General features: G+C 47.1%; 1 protein-coding gene across 2 annotated transcripts in view; it reads right to left on the bottom strand.

Moving 5' to 3' along the window:
- Positions 1-22,407, bottom strand: part of TMEM273 (transmembrane protein 273) — a 34,691-nt gene extending 12,284 nt beyond the window's left edge. The window contains exon 1 of one of the 2 annotated variants that reach the window (XM_007080025.3): positions 22,215-22,407. In XM_007080025.3, coding sequence (XP_007080087.1) covers positions 22,215-22,260 — 46 coding nt within the window. In that variant the 5' untranslated portion in view covers positions 22,261-22,407. Of the gene's footprint in view, positions 1-480; positions 834-22,214 lie in introns of those variants that run through there. The other variant, XM_042960880.1, reaches the window with a different exon arrangement.
- Positions 22,408-24,645: the final 2,238 nt, after the last annotated feature.

Here is a 24,645-nt window from a genome sequence, read left to right on the forward strand (position 1 = left end):
TTCATACCCGACCACAGCATTTATCTAACAATGTTACAGAGTGCTGCCGCGCTCCAGGCACCCTGCGGCCTGAGAGCCTCTCAGCTAATTAATCCACGGACTGCATCTTCTGGCCAGTCTCCCCACTGTGCTCTGCATGCCCTGTGGGGGGTTCTGCCCCCCAGTATTCGACCCAGCGTCAGGTACGAAGGACGTATTAACAGACATTCTGCGAATGGGTGAATAACGGTGACGGAGCACGCGGCAGGGGTGCCTCACTCTTCGAGCCAGGAGGACTCCTGCCATCAGGAGACGTGACTTCCAGGTGGGGGCCGTTGTCCCTGCAGAAGGGCCCAGAAGATCTAAGGCAGAGTGGTAGGCCTTGCAGAGGAAGGTGTTCATTAATTGGCCACTTACTTTGAGACAATACTGGGTGCGGCACTTGCATTAATACATTTAATACTCACAGCAACAACTGTGGGAGATAGGAGCTGTTCTCACCTGCCTTTGATGAATGAGGAACCAAAGGCATTGAAGACTTGACAATGGGCCCAAAGGCCAAGAGAAGTGGAACGCAGAGTCTGAGCCATGCGACTTGCACTGAGAGGCCCCGGACGTCCTGCAAGGTCGAATCCCAGGGAGCTAAAAGAATGACCCCACACCCATTAAGGCCAAGGGCTGGAGGGGTTTGGGGGTTGGAGGTGATGAGACCCAAGCCTGGTTCTAGGTACAAGCTTCCAGGCAAAGGTAGAGAAGCCGGAAGTACCACACCTGTGGGGTTGGGGGCTGGATCTTCCCCAGTTTAGCTCCAAGACAAATCCACCTCCCAACCCCCCACCTCTGGGAGGCTGAAAGATGGCAGAGGCACTTGCTCAGTAAAGACATTCCCCACAGGACCACATCTGCTGACTACAGTCAGTGCTGCCTGGGGTGATGTGTTGGGTTGACCTCTTGCTCTGTGTGTGTTTGGAGGGGAAAGGATCATCGTAACGGAGGTTAGGATTTTTCCGCTGGCCTCACTTAGCAGATGGATAAAGCTGGGAAGTTGTGAAGCAAAGGTACACAGCCTTGCTCTAACCACAGGTTGTCTTGGAAATTCAACGACTTCTGCCTTTCTTCTGAAATGCGTGCCCCTACGTGAGGCCCATCCACACACACACATCACAGACACCCCCACGTACGATATGACCTTGGTCTCGCCCATTCTCTGAAACTCTGGCTGAGCTTCGTCGTTTCTTTACATTCCTTACATTAATCCTGCCATTCCAGCTAGGTTGAAAACTATTCCAGGGATGGGACAAAATCTTATATTTTGCACATGGCTGGGTTGGGCTGTTTTGAGGGGCTGGGCTAGGAGCTGACTTCCAGATTGATGCCCAAATTTCAGAGCTGCATATGCTGTGTGCTCACCTTGGCTCCCTTCCTGACATCGGTCTGGCCCCCCCTCTGCCGTAAATGGACAGGAGACAGGGGACAGGGCAGGGCAGGGCATCAGCAAGCGAGGCCAGCCCACAAAGGGGACAGTCTCTCTCCTACCCCCTTGAACATGAACGTCTTTCCTGGCTCCTCCCCTGGTGACCATCCCTCTCCACGTGGAGCATGCAGCGTAAAAACTTTATATGAGCCCGAGATGAAACTTGAATAGAGAAGAAAGAAAGAACACAGAGTGAGATGGAAAAAGTCAGAGAGCCAGAGAGAAAGAAACACAGAGACATGGTCACGCATGGGCACCCGGAGCCTATGCCACAGGAGCTCAGACCTCTGGCAGCAGGGCTGAGAAGGAAAAAGGAGAAAGAACATTTAATGTCACAAAAGGCCAGGTGCTGCCCTGGCTCTCTGGGCTTCGGGCTCTTCTACCATGTCCAAGGTCAGGGACTGAGGTCAGGGACTGAGAGAATGCCTTCCATGGGGCCACTGCTTTTCCACCTGCAGGCACAGGAACCCGGGCGGTGGACACATCCGGTCCCAGTAATTCCTGCTAGCCAGCCAGATGGCCACTCGGCGGCAGCCTTTCCCCTCCTTGGGGAGGGAACTCCCTCCCTGCAGCCTTCCCCTGCACGCTCCGCTCATGTCTCTGCCCCACTAACAAGCCCCTGGGTGAGGATCTGTCATAAACACACTAGCCCAGCTGACCCCACCACCCGCCTCCTGCCAGGGTCTTGAGCTAGAGGAGTCCCTCCTGGGCCATAGACCCCTGGTGAGCCCCCAGTGCTAATTTCCCCTGACTCTGCAAAGCAGCTGGAGGATGGATGGGCCTAGCAGCACAGCCAGAGGCTTCCGGCGTGCCCCTGCGTTGAGATCTGTGAGAGCCCCAGGAGGAAGCTGCCAGGCACATTCTCTGCTGGAATTCTCTGGGTTCTCTTGCAAGCAGGAAGAGGAAGGTTAGCATCCAGAGGACCGACTCTCCAACCCAGGGGAGAGTCCAAGGGGGCTGAGCAGGGGCTGGCCGTACCAAGGCCAGTCTCCCTGGGGGCACGCAGGGGCTGTGCTGACCGGTTTGCCAGGCGGTAGTGGGCACAGTGCTGGCCACACCTGAATTGACTGCCAGCACTCCCGGGACTGCCCACACTGAAGCAGGCGCAGGGGTCAGGAGCAGAGGTCCCGGAGCCCAGCCCTTGCTGCCACCTAGCACAGAGAGCAGGGGGCTGCCTCTAGATGGGTCTCCACCCTCACAGTCTTCCTGTGTGCCCAGGCGCTCTTGCCAAGCCACACATGTGAGGCTACACTTGTCCAGGTCCCTGCTTCCTCCGCCTGCCCCATTTGAACATGCCTCTGGAGGACGATATCCCTCCCCACCGAAATAGCCAGCCTCCAGCCCTCTTCTCTGCAGCTCATCCCACCTCAGTCATGCAGAGCACGGTCTGCTTCTGCAAGTGGTTTCCAAACGGGAAGGAAATGGTCCTGAGACCTTGAGGCTCCCTGGGTCCCCTCCCCTGGGACGAGAGAGGGGAGCCTTCAGGGGAAGGCAGCAAGAGGGCTGCTCTCTGAGAGTAAGCTAAGGGCACAGCAAGGCTCTGCCCCATTCAGTTGGAATCTGACCCACTGAGAGCCCGTCCCTGACGTCCAGACCTCCTGCGCTGTCCATGACACCTGTTGGGCCCGCCCTCAGTGGGGGCTGGCACTCTTCACCACCCTTATTTGGGCAGGATCAGGCTATGTGGTTCCCATTGTGGAGTAGTGGGTGTGCGAGAACTCAGATGTTGTTCTATAAGTAACTGAACTAAAAATAGAGAGAAGCTGCCCTCAGTGTTTGTCAATGGATGCCTGGTCATTTTCATCCTGGAACTTAAATATTGCAGAATGGCTCCTAACTTTAGATCTCATTCTAACATCCCCAGCCAGGGGAAGGGGTTTCAAATGTCGAGACAGGCATCCATCATCTCCTAATACAGTCTACACATAGGCATGAAGTGCCTGCAGTCTGCTCTGGGTAGGGCATCCAAGAGCAACCCAAGACACCTGTGCCCCATAAAGGAGCTCACAGAGTGACGAGGGAGACGAAAAGAAAAATCGGAGGGTCAAAGGCGATGTCCAGCACTTCCTGCAAACCTCCGTCTCCACTAGCTAGAAGTCTAAATGGAGGTGTGCAGAATGGACACCTGCTGTGTCGCCTGCACACCCCCGCTCCGACCCCTCGGCTGCTGGCAGTACCTCGGCGTTCCTTTGGGAACCACCTCCACGTGATTTGCCCAGGGCCGGCCCCAGGATGGATGCATGAACCCTACCTGATTAATTAGCATATTCCATCTTCCTGTCAGCAGTGATTGGTTGAGGGGTGGAGCAGGTGAACCAATTCAGGCCAGTAAGACTCAACTCTGGGACTTGGAGGGAAATGTGGAGAAACAGGAGTACCTTCTGGAATAGGTAACTGTGGGGCTGAGGGGGGGGGGCCCACTGGATGGAGAGAATCTGCTAGGACTGAAGCCCCCACAGAAGAGGGTCAAGCTGAGACCAAGTCTTAAAGACACCTTTTGAGGGCCTGAATCCAACTGTGCCTGAAACACCTCTTCTTGACTTTTCAGTCACCTCAGTAAGGAAACACTTTCTTTATCTTAATCTAATCCAAGCTAAGTAACTGTCACCTGCCATTAGAAGACTCCTGATGACTGGGGTGGCAGGTCCTTCATAGAGCATCATTGGAAATCAGGTTGGCAAGGCAGGGAGGCGAGTAGAGGAGGCTGGCGGTGAACAAGCTGCTCACACCCCAGCCTCTAATAAGCCCAACCAGGATCAGCAAGGAAAGCAGCCACTGCACATGCTGCTGTCTTTGATGCAACACCTTCCTTGTTCCCATGGAATGCTCTTACTTATCCTTCAAGACTTAGCACAGGGGCGCCTGGGTGATTCAGTCGGCTGAGTGTCCGACTTTGGCTCAGGTCATCACCTCACAGTTTGTGGGTTCAAGCCCCATGTCGGGCTTTGCACTGACAGTGTGGAGCCTGGAGCCTGCTTGGGATTCTCTCTCTCTCTCTCTCTCTCTCTCTCTCTCAAATAAATAAACATTAAAAAAAAGAAAGACGTAGCACAAAGCCACCTCTTCAGGAAGTCCCCATTCTCTTCATTTGTTCAGGATCACCTCTGCCACCTTGTCACACCTCTGAGCCTGCTCCAGTCACACTGCCCGGCAGGTTGTTCTGTGGCAACAAAGGACCCCCTTCAGGATGGTATGTGAGATTCCTCGGAACTCAGATTCTCTTCCTGTGAGATGCAGAGAGAAGATGGAAGGAGAGAACTCTGAGCTCTCTGGGAAGTTACCCTCAAAACCACTGAGCATGAAACCAGAAGTAGCTTCAAGTGATAAGACTGAGTATCTGGTACTAAGTGATAATGATGGGTCAGAGGCAAGAAACGCTCAGCCAAGGAGAAACAAGTGACTTTTGCTCCTGCAACCCTGAGACGGGAAACACTCGTGGAACAGACACGAAACACACAGATCATATGTGGAACACACATGGAACACACATGGCTGCCGTTGCTGTGGATGCCTCTGTCTTTCCTGCCTGAGATCCCAGACCAAGTAAAGTGCAGCCAGGATCCCACTGGGAGAAAGGGTCAGAACGGGAATTGGAAGTGCAAATGGAAAGGGAACAGTCCAAATATTTTTCACACACAGTTTGATCCTGGGCCTCCCTTTTCTCATCCAAAAATGGGGACGTAAGACCCGAATGTGTAGAAAGGACTCAGTGAGACAGCTTCTTTCTTTCTGCCCATTTGTTCTGAGCCTCCCTGGAATGTAAGCTGATCTCGGGGGCCCCCGCAGAACACAAGGTGTGTTTCTCTAGCTGAGCTGGTTCGGTGTTTGTGGGTGTTTGGTACCCCTTCCCTTCCACAGAGCTCGTGGATGGGTGCACTTTTCAGAAAGACCAGGCAGGTGGTCCTGGCCCTTTCGCTCCTCCAGGGGGCTGTTTGACGTTATGAATTAAGCAGATGAGGTCTGAATGTGGGAGGAAGGCTTCTGTCCTCTCCCAAACGGAACACCGGAGAAGCTTTGGGTCAGCCTGGGTGTGGAGCACTCCAGCTACAGGTGGCGGCTGGGTGTGTGCTGGGGTCTAGAGCCTTCCTCTGACACAGCTCTGGATTTGCAGAAACCTTAGGCTCCTTGTTCACAAGCCCAGGAACCACCGGAAACTGCTCTTCCTTGATACCCTTTCCCCACCTTGTTAGACTGACTGCAGCTACCAGCTCCAGGTAATCAGGACTCGGCCGCTCCTCTCCCAGGGCTGAGGCGTTCCTCCTTTCCCATGAAAGCTCCCAGACCCGGGGCAGAGCCCACACCTGCCAGAGCCTGCAGGTTCCAGAGATAGAAAGTAAAAGGAAAGCTGGGGAGAGAGGACAGCTGAGCAAAGACAGCTCCAAAGGGGGGCCTCTGACCACGACCAGAGGGCACAGGAGTCAGACCACCAGCTCAGCAAACCCAGCTCAGCACTGAGGCTGCAGCCGTGTGCCCTGGTGCTTGCAGAGTGGGGAATTCCTCGCGTGGGGTCCCAGGAACACAAGGAAGCAAGCAGCCACAACCATCCAGGCAGACCACGGGGGCGTGGGGGCGGGGGAGGAAGGGGGGGGTCTACCCCAGCCCAGGGGAGTCTGAGAAGGCCCCTGGAGCACGCATTATTTAAATTAAAAACGAAAGGACAAATAAGACCTAGTGAAGACAGGGGCTGGGGGTGGGGGCGGCCGTGTAGTGGAACCAGGCAAGGGGAAGGTGTCCAGGCAGAGGAAAAGGCACCAGCAAAGGCCAAGAGGCCGGAGGGGGAGCCAGGGCTTGGGAATGGAGAAGGCAGCTCAGCGAGTCAGAGCAGCAAGGGGGTAAACTGAGGCTCTCGGGGTTCTCCAGAGGATGAGAAAGGGACAGGACAAAGCCACCATGAGCAGGAACTAGAGTCTGGAGGCCAACAGGAAGAAAGAGGGGCTGACCCGAGGCTACAAAACACAAGGGAAAATACCTCCAGCTTCTAGAAATAGCATCCTAATTAAGAGGAAAATAATACTGGTGGGTGACCAGACAGTATCGAAACTTGTGCCTACTTTGTTTTTCCTGAGCAATCTTTGCTAATTAATTCTTAAAGATTCACACACGGGGATTAAAACACTCAGCTAAAGAAGCCAAACTGATCAATACCTTTCCAGGCTAATGGAGGGATTGGAGGCCGGGAGCCGGCCTCGGCCCAAGGTAGAACCAAGGACAAGGGCACTCCAGGAATGAGAAGCACTCCCAAAGGGGCAAGCCCCCCAGGGTGTCCCAAGTCCATGCTGGCCAGCAAGTGGTGACATCAAACACTATCACACCAGGCAGGGTTGCTGCTGAAACTTTGAAGGAGCCGGAAGTGCTGGAAGTCAGGAGGAGCTTCAGGCTGCCCTGGTGGGGTGGGTGGTGTTGTCTGGGGAAGGCGGGCCCAGCGGGCCCACTGTGGGAACACCCGGCTAACCCTACACATGCTGGTTGAGGGGGTTGGTCCATCTTTGAATGTCTCTGTGGGAGCACGAAAGCTTCATATGACTGAATCCATGGTGGGTGGAAAGGAATGACACTTGGAACCAGAAAATCGGAGTTTCCATTCTGCTACTGCTCAGCCAGTGGCCTTGGGCCAGGCGTGACTTGACTCCCAGCTCGGTGGCCCCTCTGCAACAGGGCTGACCACAGGAAGCCTGCCGAACGACACAGAGGGCGTTGCAGGGATCCCCTGAAGGTGTGTGGGCACCAACCGAGGTGCAGGAGGGAGGCTTCCTGCACAGGCCCTCAGCCACCCACTTGAGATGGGGTTCTCGACTTTCCTAGAGGCTGTGGGAGATGGGGGGGGGGGGCGGGCAGAGCGTACCAGAAAGCAGCTCTAGGCAGAAACTCAGGTCAGAAAGGAGACTGTCGTCCCCATCAACGTTATCAGAAGTGGGAGAGCCGAGCAGAAGCCTCCAGAAGGCTGTATGATTCCAGGTGGGGGACCGCCCACCCACTCAACCTTGGGGCTTCGGACCAGAGAAGGCCCGTTTGCAAGAGTGCCTTTTCAGAGAGCGCGGGGAGGCTGGAAGCAGTGCAGAATAACTAATTAATGATGGTAAAGTATTGTGGACGGGGAAAACGCTGCATAACCGCTAAGTGGTGGGGTTATTATTATTCATGCAATATTCATACTGTGCTCTTCAGCCTCTGAGAAGCTCCGCTCCGCAGTCCTCAGGGACCCGGCGGAGGGAAGCGTGTGCCCAGGGGGCGGGGTGTGGGACGACAGCTGGCCTGGTCCACGGGGAAAGGGCCATGACACTGCAGCAGAAACAGCAACACCCAAGCAACACAGGAGCCACAGGAGCTTAGCAATACCACACCACCTGCCTCCATCCACCAGGACAGAGGTTCTCTGAGCCTTATTGTGTGCCAGGGTCTGTGCTGGGCATTTGTTTTTCAAGAAAACTCCTTAAAATTTGCAGGGCCGAGGGCATGCCACAAGTCTAAATAATTAAGAGTTCAAGATCCAGCCACGCATGGCCCAGCCCACATGCTCCTGAGGGTCCTGCTGTCCACTCCCCATGGGTTACCTTTCCCAGGGGAAAGCGCTTCCCTGCTGAGGGCCTGAAGGCTAGCTGGTCTTCTGGGCAGAACAGAAGGATGTGGGGCCCGGCCCGGGCCTCCTGCAATGCCAGGACCCTGCAGGATTCATGACAGGGCCTGGCCCAGTCAGCCTTCCCAGCGGCCTCCTCCCCAACACCTTGCTTTCCTTCCTGGACTTCTGGCCAGCACTGAGGCATGCCTCCCAAACTAGCTTGCCAAGTGGAAGAAGGAAGTGAGATTTCCTGGTTATCCGCCAAGGAGTGCCTGTTGGTCACTGAAATAAAAGCAGCCCCTCCCTTGCCGTCTAGTTTCCAGGCCCCCGCAAGGCTAGGTTTCCTCTCTGGACACACCACACCCCCCTTTGGGCCGCCTGGTGCACACACAAGTCCCCCTCCCATATGAATGTGTGCTGACCCAGTTCCTGAACTCTGAAAACACTTTATAAGACCAAAAAGAAAAAAAAAAGGCTTTGTATCTGGATATATGTGTGATATGGGGGCCCTTTACAGCCAGAGTGGGGACAGGGACCTCTCCCCTGGGGTCCATGGCCCTCATTTCTCCAGGAAGCCCCAGCAGGTCAGGGGTCATCTCAGGGCCACATGACTGAATAGGAGAGCCTTAGGGTTTGAGTCTGGGTCAGCCTGGCTCCAGGAAAGGGACTCACACCAGCACACAGGCTGGACAGTTTCTCAACGTGTCATGTGTGGCTCAATGAGTAGGGCTCATCCGTGGTATGGGGGAATCTCTGTTCTCTGAGTATCTCCAGAGCCTTCTCTGGGTCAGCTCCCGCCAACATTGTCTTCTATGAGGCTCGTCATGGGCCAGCCACAAGCCATGACGGACGCCAACACCTCAGGTCACATGCCGCTTCCAATGGGGAAGCGGGTATGAGGCGTGCAATGTGGCCTACAAGCCGGCAGACCCTGCTGGTGTGGCCCGAGACAAATCCAGCCTGTCTTCTCTCTCCCAGGACGGTTGCCTACAGCCGACCCACCGGTCGGCACCGCAGCCGGCAGGCTCTTCCTCCAGCTGTAGCAAATGCCCTGCGAGATAAGCCTCACCTTCCTCCCCGGGGCTCACCAAGCCCTCCTCCACTAGCCTGTGCTCACTGCTCAGCCTCACCCAGTTTTCCCCTCCAGGCCAAGCTGCCCTCCCCCTCCTGCCTCAGCAGGGGCTGCCCTCTCTTCTCAGAGCTCCATCCTTCCTGTCGCAACCAGATTGGTTCCCGCACCCCGTTCCTGCACCCAGTTCCTGCAGACTGGCTCCTAGAAGCTGAAGTTTCGCCTCATGCACCAATCAACTCACCAACAAGTGCTGGTGCGGGGCGTGTGCTGGGCGGTGGCCTGGAGAGACCAGATCCTTGCCCCCAAAGAAGTCAGAGCACCGCGGGGAACGAGATCCCAAACAGGCACATAGGAAGGCAGATATGCGATTAGGATTGTGAGGAGATCTGTGAGGGAGCATCTCCGGGGCTCTAGGAGCAGCAGCACGAATCCCACACAGAGCAGGTGACTCATGAGGAGGCTTCAAGAACGGAACTTGACAGATATCCCATGGGGCTGGGGCGCAAAAGCACGGGGTGACGCACGTGATGGGGCTGAGGAGGGCCTGTGGACACAGTAAACGCTTGGGCCTGTCCTGGCAGCAGGGGGAATCTGTTAAAGGATTTTAGCCAGGCAGGCACGTACACGATCAACTCTCACTCAGTAAGTCTCCTCCTCCAGGAAGGCCTCCCAACACCCCAGTTCGGATCAGAGGCTTCTTCTCTGGTTTCCTCCATGTTTCCTTCATCTCAGCACTTAACATACCACATCGCGACTGTCCTTCCTATAGACTGTCAGTTCTTTCAGATAGGGGCCTGACTTTGTACTGCAGCAGAGCCTGACAGAAATCAATATTTGCTTAATGAAAGAGAAAGCCCCAGTGTCCATGTGTCCCAGGACAGCACGGTGGCCCAGGAGCCCAGCTCCACACCTTTCACCTCTTCCCCTGGACAGCAGCTCATTGACAACACGGCCCAAAGGTTTGCCTAGGTTTCTGAGGGGGTACAGCCAGATTCCAGGCAGAAATTCCCCAGCTGCTCATCCGTTTTGTTCAGATGAGCAGGAGAGAGAAAGCCAGTTCATCTTACTGAGAACCATTAGCCCCTTTTTTAATGGAATCAAATTTAATAAAAGGAGCAGTTCAAGCAATTCTGGAGGATAAATGAGGGTCTGGATGTGACAGAGATGCTTACAGTGACTTTAAGGAGGAAGCACAAGTGGTTTAATTTGGAAGCGAGTGAAAAAGTCTGCTGATCTGTGTGCCAGCCGGGCCAGCTTCTGTCCAGTGTGCAAGGACCACGGGCAATTCCCAGCAGGCACTGTGCTGAGGTCACCCCAACCGCCCTTACCCCATGAGGCATGTTTCTCCCCTCAGGATCCCTTACATCAGTGCCGCATGTTTGAGAGATGTTAAGTATCCCAGACCCCTCCCTAAAGAGCTTCCTCCAAATCACCCATCTGCCAGGCCTCTTAAAAACTCATTTCAGGCCCCCATCTCTGGAATGCAAACTAGAATAGGCTTACTTTTCCCTATTCCTCTCACTAAGTATAGCTTAAAGCCTAGATGTTACACGAAAACAAACATAAGAAAATCCTAAAAGGTGTAGAGAAGAAGGCAAAGTGGCTGAGGACCTTGGGAGCCCCGCTGGACACAGCATGTGGCCTGAGGTCACAGTGTGGCTGCCACAGCTGCTAAAAATATGAGTCAATAAAACAGACTTTCACTCTCCTCTAAGATTTCTAAATTATGTGTGACAGTTCAGGCTAAAAAATAACACGTCTATTGTAGTTCTCAGTGTCTGTAGAGGAAATATTGAAGAAAGGGACAGAGACACAATTGCCTCTTTTCACTTGAACTGTGAAAATGTTGACAACAATAGATGGTGATACATTATATATACATAATGTAATACCTACAGCAACCACTAAAAAGGCTATGAAAAGCAATATGTTCGAAAACACTACAGACAAATCAAATAGAATTCTAAAAGATGTTCCAGTAACACACGGGAAGGTAGCGAAAAGAGAAATGAAACAAAGAGAACAAGGAGAAATCGAAATGTAAAGTGGCAGACTGAAAGCTATAGCATAACAGTGTAAATTGTAAATGTATACCAGTTAAAAACAGAAAGTCTAAATAAAAAATGATTGAGCCATATTCTGTCTACAAGAAACTCACCCCAAACATGATATAGATAGGTTGAAAGTAAAAGAATGGCAGAAGAAATGCAGGCATTAACAAAAAGAAAAGAGGCATCAGTTATATTAATATCAGATAAATTTCAGAGCAAAGGAAATTATTAGGGCCAGAGATATTACATGACATTTTATTACATTACATAATTATAAAAGAATCGATCCACCAAATAGACATAGTAATCCTAAATATCTATAATCAAACAGCAGAGCTACAAAATATGTGAAACAAAAATTATAACACTGAAAGGAAAAATAGAGGCACAATTAGAGTTAAAGGCTTCGATCGGGGCACCTGGGTGGCTCAGTTGGTTGAGCATACAGCTTCGGCTCAGGTCATGATGTCATGGTTCGTGGGTCGGAGCCCCGCATCGGGCTCTGTGCTGACAGCTCAGAGCCTGGAGCCTGCTTCGGATTCTGTATCTCCCTCTCTCCCTGCCCCTCCCCTGCTCACACTCTGTCTCTCTCTCTCTTAAAAATAAACATTAAAAATCAATCAATCAATCAATCAAGGCTTCGATAACCCTCTCTCAACAAGTGGTAGAACAACTAGACAAAAAAATTAATGATGATATGAAAAGAATTCAACGACACTATCAAACAATAGGACCCAACACCAGCAGAATAGGCATTCTTTCAAGCCCTTATGTAAGATATACCAAGACATCTAGACTATATTCTGCATCAAACCTCAACTAAATTAGAATAATTTAAATGATACAAAGTGTGATCACAATGAACTCAACTAGAAATTGACAGTAGAAAGATAACAGGAAATTTTCCAAATGCTTGGAAACCAACAATACTTTAAATAATTCATGGGTCAAAAAGCAAGTCCCAAGGGAAATCAAAATATTTATTTACCAGGGTGCCTGGGTGGCTCAGTCGGTTGAGCATCCGGCTTCGGCTCAGGTCATGATCTCACGGTTTGTGAGTTCAAGCCCCGCGTTGGGTTCTGTGCTGACAGTTCAGAACCTGGAGCCTGCTTCATATTCTGTGTCTCCCTCTCTGTCTGCCCCTCCCCTGCTCATGCTCTGTCTCTCTCTCACTCTCAACAATAAATAAACATTAAAAAAATATTTATTTATCAAATGAAAATGAAGACACACATATCGGGGCTTGTAAGTTGCAGCTAAATCAGTGCTGAGAGGGCAATTTATATTATAAATGTTTACATGAGAAAAGAGGAAAAGTCTTCAAACAATAATCTAATATCCCACTTGAAGAAACCAGAAGAACATCAAAATAAAGCTAGAAGAAGCAGAAGGAAGTAAATAATAAAGATAAGAGCAGAAATCAATGAGATTGAGGAGCACCTGGGTGGCTCAGTCAGTTAAATGTCTGATTTTGACTCAAGTCATGATCTCACAGTTCACTAGTTCGAGCCCCACATCAGACTCTGTGCTGATAGCTCAGAGCCTGGAGCCTGCTTCGGATTCTGTGTCTTCCCCTCTCTCTGTTCCTCCCCTGCTCACGCTCTGTCTGTCTGTCTCTCTCTCTCAAATATAAACACTAAAAAAAATTTTTAGAAAAATAGATCAGTGAAATTGAAAACAGAAAAATAATAGAGAAAATCAATGGGGGAAAAAAAAACAAAAACAGTTCTTTGACAAACTGACAAACCTCCAGCAAGGCTGACAAAGGAAAAAGGAGGGATGACACTAATTACCGGTATCAGAAGTTAAACAGGGATATCACCGCAGACCATGTAGACATCAGAAGGATAGTAAGGAAATATTGTGAACAACTCTACACACAAAAACTAGGTGACTTAGATAAAATGGACTAATTCCTCAAAAAGTACAAGCTGTCACAACTCACCCAATATGAAACAGATACTGTGAACAGCCCTGTAACTATTAAGGAAATTGAATTCACAATCTGCAACCCCCCAAAAAGAAATCTGCAGGCCCCCAAAAAGAAATCTGCAGGCCCAGACAGTTTCAGGGGAGAATCCTAGCAAACATTTAAAGAAACACTTACATCATTTATACACAAATCCCATCCAGAAAATAGAAGAGGAGGGAACACTTCCTAATTCATTTTATGAAACAACATTACTTAAACATTAAAACCAGAGAAAAAATGGTGCGGGAAAAAAAAAAAAAACTACAGACCAGTATCCCTCATGAATATAGATTCAAACAGCATTTCCAAAATGTTATCAAGTAGAATTCAGCAAAATGAAGGAACTATACATCGTGACCAAATGGAGTCTATTCAGGGATGCAAGGCTAGTTGGATATTCCAAAATCCACCAATGTAATGCACCATATTAACAAACTGAAGAATAAAATCACATGATCATGTCAAGCGATGTGGGAAATGTATTTGATAGAGTTCTACAGACATTCATGAAAGAATATTTGGAAGACTAGGAAGAGAAGGAAACGTCTTCAACTTAACTAAGAAACTATAAAAAAAAAACAACAACAAAATCAACAACAACAACAAAACAACACCCTGCAAGTAACATCTTACTTAATAGTGAGAAGCAAGACGCTTTCCCACTAACATCAAGAACAAACAATCTGCCATCACCCCACCTGTTCAATAAAGGACTGGAAGTTCCGGCCGTCCAATAAGGCAAGAAACAGAAACAAAAAGCATACCATTCAGAAAGGCAGAAATAAGACCATTTGCAGATCTTGATCTATATACAGATTTGCAAGGGATCTAAAAACTAACACCTAGAATTAATAAGAGATTTCTTTAAAGTGGCAGAATACGAGATCGACATACATGAATCAATTACACTTCTACATATCAACAATTACACATAGAAAGAGCAAATTCACATACAACACAACTTACTATCACTCCCCCCCAAAATACTTAGGTATAAGTCTAATAATGCATGTACAGGTCTCACATACTAGAAATTCCACAACAGGGGTGACTGGGTGGCTCAGTAGGCTACGCGTCCAACTCTTGATTTCAACTCAAGTCATGATCTCATGGTTAGTGAGTTTGGGCCCCACGTCAGGCTCCTTGATGTCAGCAAAGAGCCTGCTTGGGATTTTCTCTTTCTCTCCCTCTTTCTGTGCCCCTCCCCAGCTCACTCTCTCTCTCTCTCTCTCTCTCTCTCTCTCTCTCTCTCAAAATAAATAAATAAACATTTAAAAAAAATCCACAACAGTAATGAGAGAAATAAAGAACCTTAACAAATGGAAATACAAACCGAATTCATGGAAAACACAACATAATAAAAATGTCCAATCTCCCCAAATTGATTTATAGATTTAATGTAATTCCTATCAAAATCCTGGCAAGATTCTTTTGTCGAAATAGATAAGATTATTCTAAAATTTACATGGAAAGGTAAAAGAAATAGAATTTCTAAAAAACTTTTTTTTTGAAAAGTAAGGGTAAAGTAAGAGGGACCACTCTACCATCTTGAAACGTATATACCTACAGAAATCGAGACTGTGTGGTATTCGCAGAGGGACAGACGCATATACCAATGGAAAAGAAAATACGACCCAGAAATAGTCCATAGAAGTATGACCAACCGATTTCTGACAAGGGAGCAAAATCAATGCAACAGAGGAAGGATTGTTTTTCCCACCAATAGTTCTGGGGCAATTGAATATCTACAGGCAGCAATAACAACACCAATTAAGCATCCTGAGCTAAATTCACAAATAACTCTGGACGGTCCATAGATTTAAATATAAAATATAAAACTATATAACTTTGTGAAAGGTGAAGTGGAAATGGGGTGATTTATGTCAAGGGATTTTTAAAGGGAACCAGAAGGCCATGAAGGAGATGGGCCTTATGTACATCCTCACCGGGTAGAACCATGAACTTTTGAATTGGGCCAAGCTACAAATATTGCAAGGACTCCGCCTGAACACCTACCCACCTGCTATATATGGTAAGAGATTGCTCAGCGATAGCCTTAGTAACCAATTATATTCAGTCAAGAGTACTTTTCTATTGCCGACAGCAATGGAAATTCTTTGTAAACAACATATAAGCATTCCCTTTGTCTTTAGACACCCTTGACTTCTGTCCCCTGGAGGGGAGCTATTTGGATTGCTGCCCAAACCTGTGTTTCCTGAATTGCAATTCTGAGGCCCCAATCAAGCTTTTATTTTTGTTTTTATTTTCATTCTATTCTATTCTATTGTATTCTATTGTATTCTATTCTAGTCTAGTCTATTTTAGTCTACTTTATTTTTTAGTTGACAACTTTTAAAAGAAAACATAAAATAAAGTCTTGGAGACTTAGGGTGTGCATGGTGAAAGCTTCTCAAATGTGATATCAAAAGCATGATCCATAAGAGAAAAAATATCAGTAAATTAGACTTACTTAAAATTAAGTACTTTTGCTGTGTGAAGAACTCTGTGGAGAGGATGAAGAGATCAGCTAGAGACTGGGAGAAAATATTTGCAGGTTGCATGTTTGACGAAGGACTCATGTTCAGACAAATTAAGAACTCTTAAAATTCAATAGAAAAGGAAAAACCAAGCAAACCAGTTAGAAAATGGGCAAAAGTCACGCAGAGAATTGCTCGATCAAGACATTTTGCCTCGCCTTTCTGGGGTCATGACTTCTTCCTTCACCTTCTGCTGCCTTTCTGAGTGACCCTAGTGTATTGTTTTCTTTTGTTACATTTGTTGTAAACTGTTACACAGCAAAAGAAACCCAGCAGTGAAGAATTCTTTCGACCTGGAATCCACACACTGCTCGACTCTGAAACATTGTGTTGGCAGGAATCTGAAACAGGGGAAAAGCTGTCAGGAAAGATTTTTACAAAGATCTCAGGGACTAAGAGCCAAGGAATAAAGTGATGACTTTGACTTGTAAGATAAAAACGAATTTAATTCTCTTTACCCAGGCCTCTGCCATCTTTTCATTATAAATTAAGGGGGGGAAAAGCCTCTGCTCTCTTCAATAACTCTGGCTCTTTCAGTGAAGAATGTTTTAGCCACTGGAACATAATTAAAGTGATATTGTATTTCTTTTATTATCATGATTATAATAATACATAGATTTCAGCGGGTGCTTTCCAACAGAATTAAAACAGAGACAGATGGCTGACGTTTTGGTTGGAATTGGAGACCATAGGAATATTTTATATGGCAGCCTTTTAAAGAGGAAGGTGCAAACCTCTGAGAAAATGCCTTAGAAATTTCACCAGATCTTATCAATAGCTATTCTTAGAACAATATTTTAGCAAAATTTAACAATATGGATCAGTTAGTAATTAAGTGGCAAATAATTTATTTAGAATTGTGACAAACATAATCCAAAATCTAGTTGTAAGTCTTTTATTATTATGTACATGAGCCTTTCTCAAATAGGTATCTTAATGCTTCCAAATGCAAAACCCTGAGAAGGACCCAAGAGCAGTTATGCTTTTTCTAGCACGAAATGGATAACTGAAATCATTAGACTATCAGGCAAACTCAAAAATGAGGAATGTTCTATGAAAAAAAAGGAGATGGAAGCTTCTAAAATATCAACCATAAAAGACAAAGGTTGTGCCGATGTTCCAGATAAAGAAGGCTAAAGAAACAAGGTTACCAAATGTAACACCTTTCCCCTCCACTGGGTCCTTTGCTGAGTTCAGTGAAAGCTACAAAGGGCATTGGTGGGTGTACTGAAATACTGAACTGAGATCTTGAAAGGACTGTGTCAATGTTAACTTTCCTGTCCTTGATAACTATGCTGTGGTTATGCAAGAGATGGTCTCTATTCTTAAGAAATACACACTGACAGGGTGCCTGGGTGGCTCAGTCCGTTGGACGTCAGACCTTGGCTCAGGTCATGATCTCACAGTTCCTGGGTTCCAGCCCCACATCGGGCTCTGTGCAGACAGCTCAAAGCCTAGAGCCTGCCTCGGATTCTGTGTCTCCTTCTCTTTCTGTCCCTCCCCTGCTCGCATTTTCTCTCTCTCAAAAATAAATAAAACATAAAAAAAAAAAAAGAAATACACACTGATGTATTTAGAAGTTAAAAAAAATATGATATATACAACTTACTCTCAAATGGCTCTGAAAAAAAGATGTCTCTCTCTAAATATATATATATATGTGTGTGTGTGTGTGTGTGTGTCTGTGTGTGTCTGTGTGTGCGTATATACATATATATGTGTGTGTATATATATACACATAAACATATATAATATATATTAGTTTGTTTTATATAAACATATCTCTCTATAGACAGCACATAAGATAAAGCAAATCGTAATTTGATTAAGAAGTCAGCAAATCATATAGGTGTTCTTTGTATGATTTATTTTTACAACTTTTCTTTTTTTTTTTTAATTTTTTTTTTTAACGTTTTATTTATTTTTGAGACAGAGAGAGACAGAGCATGAACGGGGGAGGGGCAGAGAGAGAGGGAGACACAAAATCGGAAGCAGGCTCCAGGCTCTGAGCCATCAGCCCAGAGCCCGACTCGGGGCTCGAACTCACGGACCGCGAGATCGTGACCTAAGCCGAAGTCGGACGCCCAACCGACTGAGCCACCCAGGCGCCCCTTATAACTTTTCTTTAAGTTTGAAACTATCTTGAAATAGAAGACTGAAAGAACAGTTTTAAAAGTCATGTCAGTTTTCCATGATGACACTCCTACTTTCTATTCTCAGCTGGGAGGCAGTTAGGTATTAGAGCTAAAAATACAGCTTTTTGGCATCAAAATATTTGCATTTGAATTCCAGCAGTCCCACTCACCTGCTGTGATGACCTCTGGTAAGCTACTTTATCACTCTGCGCCTCAGTTTCCTCATCTGTGAAATAGGCATGCTGATAAGAGCATCTGCTTTGTGGGCTATTTGTGAGAAACAAATGAAACCTACATAGCAGTGCTGGGCGAGGCACCATGCTCAGAATCAGCTTTCAGGAAGTGGGTCGTTATGATGCTTTCCAGAAAAGCATTCTACGTGCAAGGGAGAAGACATAGTAAGAGCTGAGTTTAATGCCAAAGAAGGAGGGGGAAAGGGCCAGGGAGAGGGAAAGGGAGAAAAAGGAGGGGGTGGGGGGAGAAGGAGGGGAAACAGATGAAGGAGAAGGAGGAGAAGGGATCTTACCTACAAGTTACCAAGATTCATAAGCTACAGTAAATCAAGCAGTGTGACATGACTCAACACAGACAGATGCAAAACGTGGCACAGAATAGGAATCCCATTAACAGTTCACTCATTAAATGGGTGTAAAATAGAAGCATGGCGAAGCAGGAGAGAAAGGAAAGATTGTTAAATAAATGATATTGAGACAATGGATGTTTTATACCCCCAAAAAAGTAAAACTGGATCCTTTGTTTAGGCCACACACAAAATAAATTCCAAACAAATTAAAAGTCCAATTGTGAAAAATGCAACTGCTTCAAAGTAAAAAAAAAAGGCCAAATTCTTAGACAAGACAGAAAAACCAAACACACCAAAAGTCAAAGAATGATAAATATGATTGTATCACATTTAGAGACTTCCGCAGAGCAAAGTGCGCCACCAAAATAAAAGATAAGCAATATACTGAGACAGCATATTTGTGAAAAATATGTAAAAGACCAATAACGAAAGAAAAATAACAAGAAATTTACAGAACAAAGAATCCTGGCTCTCTGGTAAACATACATTACATATTCTCACTAGTGATCAGGAACATGTAACCTAAAAACTTGGAGATAATATTTTACAACTCTGATAGGCAAAAAAATGAAAAGTCTGACAATACTGAATCTTACTAAATCTGTAGAGGGACAGAGATGTCCAGATCTCACTAACGGAGAGCAATCTGGCAATATCCAATAAAGGGAGAATCGCGCATCCCCATGACAATGACACCTCTTCCAGACTGTCTCCCAGAAGAATGAGGGTTCTAGAAGATGGAAAGGCCCATTGCAGCATCGACTGCGGAGGCAAAAAGTTACAAACAACCCAAATCTGTCAGTACCAGAATGTATGACTAAATTATGATACAGTGTTGCATCAGAATCCAGTGGGCAGTTGAAACAGATGTATGTGATCAGAATGGGGAGCTAATGCAGCACGTTGAGTATGCTGTGGTGACATTCAGGTCACAAGTTGAACACCTAGAAAGCAGCACAGGAAGGAAGTACAGAGGTGCTGTTTCCTCTGGAGGAGAGAGGAAAACCAGACAGAGGAGGGGAGCCTAAAGGGCATTAACTCCATTTGTGACATTCCGTTTCTCTGATGGATGCGTTGATTTACCTATCTCCCTTCAAATCCATGTATCGAAAACAGCCAGCTGAGGTTTTTAATGTGTAATTCAAGGTGTTGAGTCCATATGTTCATTACATGGATCTCAGTTTTAAAAATAGTTTTAGAATACTTGAAAATTGGTTTTCCCAAAACTCTGCAGCTACTCTGGGGGGGGGGGGGGGGGAGGCGGAGAATAGTGGATCATGCAAGCCTTGACCTTGGAGTCATGCAAGCCTTGGAGTCTACAGGCAGAGATGCCTACCATGTCCCCAGAAGTCCTCACACACAGCTCTCCCACACATCCTGGGGTGGCCAGCCTGGCACCTGCCCTCAGTTACAGGGTGTCACTCGGTAGTGATCCTCAAGATCTCTTTCACCAGCTTCTCATAAAGTCTCCACCATTTCTTACAACTTTCAACAGGCTATCATGCTATTTTTTGTTGCACAGAAATTTATTTGGTATTAAGAGTATATATAAGATCATTATGAAAAATTTCAATCCAAAGAAACTAAAAGATGCCTCCTTATCCTATTTCCTAGAAAGAGTAAAAGGAAACAATTAACAATTTGCTGTATTTACTTCCAGCCAATTTTTGGAGAGGCAAGCAAACATATTGCAAAATATAACTACCTAACGATAACTCTGTAACTGTCACTTTGTCACTTCTCCTCTGTCCATGTCAGTTCCGAGGAAATTATGTCTTTTATGTAAACATATTGGATATCATTAGAAACATTCAAGTATAATTGATTTAGCCAGATTCCAACTGAAAATCACTTGTTTCTGGTTTCCACTGGGGTCAGCAGTGCTGAAGAGCACCCCATTAAATATTTTGGGGAGGTTTTATCCTATTATTTCATCAGGATAAGTAGCTGAAGGTGGAATTTCCAGATAAAAGATTGTGAACAGCTTACACTTTGCTACGTATTGTCAAATTGCCTTCTGAGAAAATCGGTTCAAGTAGTGTTCCAAATATCCAACAGTGAGTACTCACCCCATGGCAGATACTAGGTACATGCTTTAAATGTGGTAACAGACTTGGGTTCCCTCAATAGCCCTATGAGATTGGGACAATCATTATCCCCAACTTACAGATGAGAAAACTGAGCAGAAAGGATCAACAGCCCGTTCACATCCCGGGACTGGTAAATAGCAGAAAAAGATTAACATTCAGCAGGTGTAGAGCTAGGTACACACTCCAAAACGCTACTTTCTCTACTAATAATATGTGAAAACACTAACCGGCTGTGATGTCTCGGCCAACGAATTAAAACCCCTTCCATAAAGTGCAGATCATGGTGGGACCTCTTTCATAAATCTGTCGTAGGGATGGAATGAGCTAACTCGAGTGTTTAGGGGAGTATGCAGCCTATCGAGTCCACTCAAAATGTTAAATGTTACTATTTGTTTTACTATTTGCGACCTTCAGCATTTTCAAGGTCTAGTGTTTGTTTGGATTTCTTCAGCAAGCTGCCTGTTTGTACAATACGCACATTTTTTCCATTGGATTTCTTAAATTTAACTTCCTCTCCCTTCCCCCAGGACCCACTGGTTTGTATATCTAGGTAAGGTCAAAAGCAGACACAGGTTAGAACATCTGCCACCTTCTGCCGCTTTACGGAGCACACTTTGCATTTTCTGCCCTACACACTCTGAGTTCTTGATTGTTGATTCTAGCCACCCCCTCCGTGCCACTGCCACTCGTTACATGTGCCCATTTCCATGTGTAAACTGATAGATGCTGAGGCTCTCTGACTGACAGGCTAGCTCCCAGAAAGCCAAAGTCTGTGTTCGCTCCCAGGCTGGGTGCAGGCTTCAGGGACGTGGGAATAACACTGCCCATGTCCAGGATATGGGCTGTTGCTTCCCCGACAGAAGATTAGATCCAAAGACAGGCTGCTTGCCTTTGAGTTTTGACCCAGTGCAAGTTCTGAGAAACAGCATCTTTGTGGAGACGAGGGACTATTTTGTTGCCTTTTTAAGAGATAACAGTTAATGTCAAAGGGAATTTTGCAAAATCACATGGCTCTTTCAACCCTGTCTCTGTCTACACATATCTCATGTCTAATCATCATTCTATGCTTCCGTCCCTATCTCTCTTGTTTTTTTCCTCCCTGTCTGCTTCTCTGGTCTTCTGTCTCTCCCTCTGTATCTGGCCCTACTTTTCCGTTAGTCCCTGCCTTTCTCCCTTCTTCCTGCTTTTGATGCACAGAACTAAAGATGACTTTAAAAAAACCAGGATACTTCTGGGTGACTAAGAGCCTACTCCGCTCCCCAATAAGACTGATTCACCACTGACTATAAAGAAGCACCTACATCCCCACATTTTCTCATTTTATGTAATTATTTCGGTTTGACTTAATTAAATGGAGCTTAATTTTCATACAATTCTGGAAGCTAGGCATTATTACCCCCCATTTTACTGGTTCAGAAACTGAGAGAGAGTCTAAGAAACTTGCTGCCGTTTGGTACCAATGGAGCCATGATTTAAAGCCAGGTTGGTCTAAGTCCCAAGCCCAAAGCTCTTTCTACCACATGACCCTTTCCTGTTCCCCTCTGGCCCAGAAGAAGCCTTTGTAAGTTGCAGCTGGAAGGAAACAAACAAAAATCATTTTCACTGCCTTGTGTCTCAAACTGAGAAAAGCTGTCTATTCAAAGGGACTCATCTGTGCTTCAGGGACTGAGCCCCAGTGAGCTAATGCTCCCCCAGTTTCCCACTCATTGAGGCACCCCTGCCATGGACGAGTCACGTCCACCCTGTCTCTGCATTCCTCACTCACCTAGGAGAAGGAGGAGGGCTCTCAGCATGCTGGCCCCAGAGCCCATGCTGGCTTTCTGCTCCTGGCTCCCCTCCGAGCAAGCACTGTGGCTGTCTGACCCAAGGCTGTGAGGGACAGAAGCCACATTCCGCGTGACAGACAAGGCGGAAGCTGCCGCCACGGCGGCAGTGGGGAGGCTGCTCAGTTCCTCTCAGCTCTGTCGAAGGGCAGGGCTGAAGGAAGTGCGTGTTGCCTTTGCCCTGTCAGTCGGTGGAAGGGAGCAAGCCCACGGTGAGGGCTCACTGAGGCACGCTGGGGTACTTTGTTGCCTTTTTAAGAGATAACAGTTAATGTCAAAGGGAATTTTGCAAAATCACATGGCTCTTTCAACCCTGTCTCTGTCTACACATATCTCATGTCTAATCATCATTCTATGCTTCCGTCCCTATCTCTCTTGTTTTTTTCCTCCCTGTCTGCTTCTCTGGTCTTCTGTCTCTCCCTCTGTATCTGGCCCTACTTTTCCGTTAGTCCCTGCCTTTCTCCCTTCTTCCTGCTTTTGATGCACAGAACTAAAGATGACTTTAAAAAAACCAACACTATCACCCAACACTATCTCCTGTGATCTGCCCCCCACCACACACACACAGCACAGGAACAGAAGGGCACCTGGGTGCAGAATCTTGCCCACAGACCCAGGCCGATAAGTCTGGGAGGCGGGTGTGGGCAAAGCTGGTCAACTTGGATGTCCGGGTCCTGCAGAAACCCCCGCGGCTTTGAGTCAGGGACGACACCTCTGAGTCTGGGGAGGCCTATGACTCTCTTCTCAGAATACCATTTTTGATGTCCAAAATAAAGTAGCTAGGATCATAAAAGAAACCAGTTATGCTGAATCCAAATATTTATCCAATATCCAAATACTTATAAAAAAGACTTATGATATGGAAATGTAGGTGCTTCTTTATCTGCACAGTCAACAGCAAGGTCTAGCTCAGGCGCAGTAACTACCACCATCCTGACATCAGGACAAAGGTAAAGGATATTTAGAGCTATCTGCACCAGCTAAAATGTGGATGAAAATAGGGGCGCCTGGGTGGCTCAGTTAGTTAAGCGACCACCTTCGGCCCAGGTCATGATCTCACGGTTCATGGGTTTGAGCCCCGCATCGGGCTCTGTGCTGACAGCTCAGAGGCTGGAGCCTGTTTCAGATTCTGTGTCTCCCTCTCTCTCTGCCCCTCCCCCACTCGCACTCTGTCTCCCTCTGCCTCAAAAATAAATAAACATCAAAAAATTAAAAAAATATATGGATGAAAACATCTGCAGTTCCTACCAGCAGTGAAGGCACCCATGCAGTAATATCACTGTGGTTTATTGGCTATCCTCACGTTGGAAAGGACCGTTACGTTTCCATGAGAGGGTAGAGGCCTGAGATGTGATGTTTTCCCCATCCACGTTCCCAGAGCCCACGGTAAGCACCCAACGCTGGAAGACCCTTGGTTGTCAACACAGGCTCGACCAGCAGACTTGGGGCCGTGTGTTTCCATACATCTCCTTGACACCTGCTTGACTGTGCAAGCCTCCAGCTCGAATATGCGAGATATCTCACTTTCCAAGATGCAAAGCCCCTTAATGACAACTGTTGAGCCCCTTCCAAAGGGGCAGACAGCAGTTAACCTCTTTGTCATTCTCAAGCTTCCTCTGCCAAATCCCTAAAACAGCTAACTCACGGAGCACTTTTGTCCTTCTGAGTCTCACATAAACGATGGACATGAGCAGGGCGGGCCGTTCGCCGGAAAAAGCAGTTTTCTTGGCTTTGGTGCCTTAAGGTTCCGTCCCTCTATCCAGGCACACTTTATTTCATACCAAACACTTTGGGTCAGTCTTCACCGATGCCAGGAAACATACTCCCTCTGGCTTCTCCTGAAACGTGTGTACTTTTTTTATTATTATTATTTTTTAAGTAGGCTTTATGCCCAGCAAGGAGCCCACCGTGGGGCTGGAACTCACAACCCTGAGATCAAGACCTGAGCTGAGGGGCACCTGGGTGTCTCAGTCGGTTAAGCATCGACTTCGGCTCAGGTCATGATCTCATGGTTCATGGGTTCGAGCCCCGCCTCGGGCTCTGTGCTGTCAGCTCAGAGCCTGGAGCCTGCTTCAGATTCCGTGTCTCCCTCTCTCTCTGCCTTTCCACGCCCCACCCCCCACCACACTCTGTCTCTCTCTGTCTCAAAAATAAATAAAAAACAGTAATTAAAAAAAAAAAAACCTGAGCTGAGATCAAGAGTCCCATGCTGAACTGACTGAACCACCCAGGTGCTCCATGAGACGTGTGAACTTTTAAAACTTTCATCCTGCTTAATGGAGATGTTGGTGGAAGAAATATTTCACTTCCTAAGCAAACAGTAAGGCCATGCCAGTGTAGACATGGTAAGTCATAGGCAGGGGCTGGGGGACT

The sequence above is a fragment of the Panthera tigris genome, chromosome D2 (assembly GCF_018350195.1).
Source record: "Panthera tigris isolate Pti1 chromosome D2, P.tigris_Pti1_mat1.1, whole genome shotgun sequence".
NCBI classification, from domain to species: Eukaryota; Metazoa; Chordata; class Mammalia; order Carnivora; family Felidae; genus Panthera; species Panthera tigris.